We start from the raw sequence: 5,887 nt of genomic DNA on the forward strand, positions 1-5,887 counted from the left end.
TTTATTTAAAATACTCCCACAAATGATTCTCCTACACTATTCCTAGAAAACATCTACATACATATACTTACAGTACATATCAAGAAATACTAAAACACCTAATGTCCAACAACTATAGCATCATGTACTTCATAATATTGCAACCCAAAAGACAACTAATAGTAATATTCCTTCCTTTCAACACCAAAAGACTACTGGCATACCTTCATACTCCAGCCACCTTATTCTTGTTTTTCATATAAAGAAACGTAAACCAATAACGACTTCTGTTCACCCATCTTTACCCTTACCCGAAAACCGATCTCCGGTCGGTCACTCGCCGGAAACAAAACCATGAACACCCCTCAACAACACATCCCAATTAACTACACCCCTACTCCTGATGACCACCGTAACAGGGGGGCCTATAATGGGGGCCCCCAGTTACAGAGGCGTCACACTGCACGGTACTATGTGCACCGTGTCAAAGAAAGTTTGACCACGCGTGTCTCGAAGCTAATATGTTCCGTTTTTCTTAGCCTTTTGTTCATTGTTGGTCTCATAACATTCATCTTGTGGCTCAGTTTACGCCCACATCGTCCACGATTTCATATCCATGAGTTTTCGTTCCCAAGTTTAGCCCAGGATAGCGGACTCGCGTCCGCTCAAGTGACCTTCAACGTGACCGCAAGAAACCCTAATTTGAATATAGGGATTTACTATGATGCCATGCACATAACACTCTATTTTCAAAACCAAAATATTGGGGAAGAGCCTGCACTTATGGGTGCATTTTATCAATCACCCAAGACCACTACTATTTTGCATGACACACTGTCCGGGACGAAGTTGGTGGTTGATGAGGCTCGTTGGGCGCAGTTTGTGGCGGCTCGGATGCGTGGGTCGGTTAACTTTCGGCTAGAGGTTTCTTCCGCGATTAAGTTTAAGGTTGCGGGTTGGGAAAGCAAGAAGCACAAGATGCATGCAAATTGTGAAATTGGGGTCGGACCGGATGGGATGTTGATTGCGAGTTATAGCAAACCGAAATGCCCGGTGTATTTCACATAAAAATTAAATGACTAGTGGGCGTTTATTTCAGAACCAATATTTTGTTGAAAGAAATTATGATTATTCATATAATATTGATTCTGAAATTAACATAAACGACTAAGGGTTTGTTTTCCATTTGTACCTTTTAAGTCCTATGTTTTTGTTTATTTTTCACTCATTTGTAAAGTTATCTTATTAATTTGTTGTATATTTGATTTTCCTAACTAATCTCTGGGTTTTTGTGTTCAACTCCAGTTATATATTGTTTCTAATTTGTTACCTTCCCAATATACTTGGAACCATAAAATTATCATATGTTGTTTTGACGATGCCCCGTATTCAACATTTCATGTTCTGACCATACATACGTTTGTTTGAGATGTATGATGTTCGTGTTCGCTAACATTAAGCGCCCCACAGATACAAGGGAGAGGCGAATCATAGCATCTAGTGCAGGTGGATGCTGCTAATGTTAGATTCTGAAACCTCCGCAACATATCCCACCTCCCAGGGAGGTTCTTGAGAATCTTCAAAAATTTTGAGCTCGGGGAGAGTGGAAAAAACGGGTCCCTATTGGACTAGTTTTAATTTTAAATAGCTTTAAACTTTACTAACGAGTATTGAATGGATTGAAATGGAATTTAGTGTTTAACTGACTTAAAATAAATAAAATGTTAATGGCTTCAAGTGTAACAAAGTATATACATTTTTCTTCTTTTACATATAGGGATTAAGGGTCCTGTAAAAATTGAGAAGCATGTGAGAAGTGTAAAGTGTAAAGAGAACAAGGTGATGATATGTGTCCTTGATTAAAATTTGAGATTAAGCATAGTAGGGTAATTTCAATCAAAATTCAATGAAGGAGATTATGTGTTAACTAATTTAGGAGAGATTCTAGGAGACAAATTTGTTTTTACGGTTTAAACATCTGATTGTTCTAAATAAAATATATTCGATTCACTCCTCCAAAATCATCTATCATTTGTATCTTTTTCATCATCTTTCATTCGCAACATACATGATATAATGGACAGTTCAGTGCAACAGGAAGATACAGGTTACGTTATTGTGTTTTATGGACAACCGAATTATGATGAATATATTGAGTTCATAATGGAATACTCAATGGAACAAGACGATACGATTATGGTGTTTTAACGTTTTGGAATAATTATATTTTGCTATTCATGTCATGATGTTTTAACACCATCTGGGAATGATTGTATTGCTATTCTAGATGTTAAAGCATCATGACTTGAATTACAATACAATGTTCCAGTAGATGTTCTTCGTATATTGTTTTACACCTGCATTCATATTGTTTTACACCCACATTCTAGTAGATGTTCTTCGTATGGTGTTTTAAACCTGCATTCCAGCAGGGACAGATTTAGGTTAGATTACCGGGTCTCAGGAACCCATTCGATTTGTAACTTCTAGTGAAAACCTATATGAATATTATAAATGGAACCTATCAATAAATTGTGGGTGAACCCATTACACAATTTTTTTTGTAACTTGTTAAAACTTATGTTAGGTTAAACTAAAATGATAACAATCATCAGACCATCGAACATCCTCCACCCTCCCCAACCCCCTGCCCCCCTCAGCCTCCAGCGAACAACCACCTCCACCTTTACAGCCGTGAGCCATCCACCACTCCAAATCTCTCTCTCTCTCTCTCTCTCTCTCATGTTAGGGTTAAACTAAAAAGTCTTCATATTCTTTCACTAAAATTCCATCTACAAATTTATTATTAGATGAAAGAGAAGCTGCTATGGTAATCACTTTTCGGAGTCTTCAAATCTGATCGTTTATGCAAAACATCGAACTTTACCATTTGGCCTCTTTAAACATTAAAAGATATTTTACTTTTTATAAAAATCATCTATTTGGGATCAAAGATTTCATGTTATGACATATAATTTTAGGGTAGACTTAGGTATGAAATTCACGGGTTTGAGTTTAGCCTAAATAGGTTTGGGTCAGTGCACCTTTAGCTAAACATGTCGTGTTCAGGTCTTCTAGCGTTCACAACCTGTTTAACCCGTTCATTATTATTAGTTTTTTAAAATGTGTCAATGTCTTTCATAATCTTAAAGTTCAAAGAGAATTGATTTCAAGTTTAATAATTTATACATAATTGTTCTATATGCCTTTGTATTTTTTTTTTATTTATGTATAACTTCCGAGTTATTAAAATGCAAGAAAATAAAATATAATAAAAATCAATCTTGGAATAAATGAGTATATCGTCTATAAAGACAATTACAAATTTATCCAGATACAATTTACATATCATATTCATCATGCCCATAAAAGTTGCGGGAGCATTTGTTAAACCGAATGGCATGACTGTAAACTCGTAATGACCATACCTAGTTCTGAAAGCAGTCTTAGGAATGTGCTCTTCCTGTACTTTCAATTGATGATATCCGGAGCGTAAATCAATCTTAGAAAAATAGCGGGCTCTTTGAAGTTGATCAAATAGATCATCAATCCTAGGTAATGGGTATCGATTCTTAATGGTGACCTTATTTAATTCCCTATAATCGATATTGATGCGTGTGTAGCGTAATATATTTTTAACCATATTTTTAGCCCTTTTTAACACTTTAGTCAAGTTTTAAATTTATAAAACACGATATTCTACTAACACTAAACACATATATGGGCAAGTGCACCCATCGTGAGCGTAGTATAGCGTTGGTAAGATACTGAGATCGTCCAAGGACACAAGAGCTTTTAGTACTGGTTTATCCTCAACGTCTAATCAAATCAAAAGTTTAGAAAAAGTTTTAAACATGAAAATAAAAACTAAAAATGCTGAAAATAAAAATAAAATAAAAACAGATAGACAAGATGAATCACTTGGATCCGACTCGCCTTTAGTGTAACCTTTGATGTTTTCCGCACTTTTACACTTTTTATGAGATTATCTTAGTTATAGTAGTAGGCCCCTCTTTTGAAGGTGACGTTACCCGCAACCCAGTAGTTTGAGTCGGCAAGGATACAATCCTAAAGGGTTGGATTATTGAAAGATAATTAATTAAGTTATTAATGCGTAATGTGGTAGGGCCCTCTTTTGAAGGTGACGTTACACTCGACTAAGTGGTTTGAGTTAGCAGGGATACAATCCCAAGTAGGCAGGTTAATGTATTAATAGTAGTTTACATATGAGGGGATCAAGCCATTCGCACCCCCGCCATCCAATACCAGTGGGTATTGAAGGAGGTCCTAGTAAGCTTGACCCAGGTCCTTGCAGGATCTATACACTAAACAAGGCAAGAACCTTACCAAACCATTCTCTTAACCCCCGACCAAGACACCACAGACAAATGATAAGGAAGTTTCACCTTCAACATAAGAAACTAGTTATTAAAGTTATTAATACAAAACCAAATAAAAAGTGAGAAAAGATTAAAAAAAAAAGTATTACACTAAATTCTTGTCTTCACCAAGTGATGTAAGAGACTTAGGCAAACATGGCCTTTGATTGTCAAGAACTCTTACTATCAATCTTGGATCCCAAGACTACTACACATACTCTATGAAGGATGATCGATGATGGTGGTGGTGGATGAGGGTGTTGTGATGGTGGTGGAGTGTGGGTGAAGTGTGAGAGAGGTGGTTTGCCAAGGGATGCCTTTGAAGTGAACCAAGCACCTCTATTTATAGCCTGCACAGAAGCCCGGACACAACCCCGTGTCCACCCACTTTCTCTTTCTTCATTAAATGCAGTTTGTCTGCATTAGTTGACCACGCCCCCGTGTCCGCTGGGCACGACCTTATGTGCAGAAGCGTATCTGTACTATCAAGATTTGCTTGGATTCTGCGAATCTTAGCGTTGACCACGACAGTGTGGAGCTGGGCACGCCCCCGTGTTGGGAGATAGAAGCTTCTATTCTTTTGTCTTTTCTACAGACACTTGGGCACGCCCCCGTGTCCGCTGGGCACGGGGCGTGTTCAGCCTCCTGATGTCTTGTTTTTGTTTGGGAAGATGTTGTCTTGTTCTTGTATTTATGTTAGATTTTGCTGTGTTTTTGCTTCTTTTATTCATTTAAGCTCTTTTAACCCTGAAAATACAAAAGGAAGACAAAAACACACTTTTTCCAACATTAGTACTAAAAAGGGTTAGTTTTATGCCTCATTTAATGTAATTTATATGTTGCATTTTACACACATCAAATACCCCCACACTTGAATCTTTGCTTGTCCTTAAGCAAAACTCTTTATAATGTGGCTTACATTCCCAAATGGAATGGGTAGAAGAGAAAGTTTAGGGCTTGTCTTGAGTGTCGGGATTCCAAGATCTTTATTAGGTTTTATTTTTAAGCTATTTACAATCCTATTCGTTATGATTTATTTAGAACATTACATAAGAGAATTAATTACTTATTTGGGCATAACATGCCTCTTTAAAATTCCATTTATATACAAGTTCACATACCTCACGGGAGATCACTCAGCACTCGGCCGAAGATGTATTTTTGTGAAACACTCGAGACCGGCATAGAATCTTACTTCTACCATATGCTTGCCAAGCAATCAATCCTCCTCCTTTTTAACTATAAACCTTTGTAAATATCAAGAGGACTTTGGGGAAGGGTTAGGCTTGGGTTAAAGGTAGGTGGTTTTGGGTTAGTGGTTAGTATAAAAGGGCGAAAGACGTAAAAAGCGTCGGTTTTCGTAAAACTTTTTGTTTTTGTGACTTTTTATTTAAATGAAGCATTTTCAAACAAAGTTTCTTTTTGATGAACTAGTTTGTTTATTGCTAGGCTTCATATATTTTTTTTAAGGAATGTCACATGGAAACCGAGCTTTTTACTAAAATAAAGGGTTTAAAATAAAAAGGGTT

At 36.8% G+C, this 5,887-nt stretch overlaps 1 protein-coding gene across 1 annotated transcript; it reads left to right on the forward strand.

Annotated features, from left to right (window-relative positions):
• The first annotated feature begins 269 nt into the window (after positions 1–269).
• Positions 270–1,278, forward strand: LOC110917425 (NDR1/HIN1-like protein 26). The gene has a single exon (XM_022161986.2). It carries the CDS (start codon positions 334–336, stop codon positions 1,045–1,047), a length of 714 nt encoding a protein of 237 aa, XP_022017678.1. The 5' UTR covers positions 270–333; the 3' UTR covers positions 1,048–1,278.
• Positions 1,279–5,887: the final 4,609 nt, after the last annotated feature.

The sequence above is a fragment of the Helianthus annuus genome, chromosome 16 (genome assembly GCF_002127325.2).
Source record: "Helianthus annuus cultivar XRQ/B chromosome 16, HanXRQr2.0-SUNRISE, whole genome shotgun sequence".
NCBI lineage: Eukaryota > Viridiplantae > Streptophyta > Magnoliopsida > Asterales > Asteraceae > Helianthus > Helianthus annuus.

Excerpts from the sequence above, each read along its gene's own strand:
- LOC110917425 (XM_022161986.2), top strand. The coding sequence starts at position 334 with ATGAACACCCCTCAACAACACATCCCAATTAACTACACCCCTACTCCT.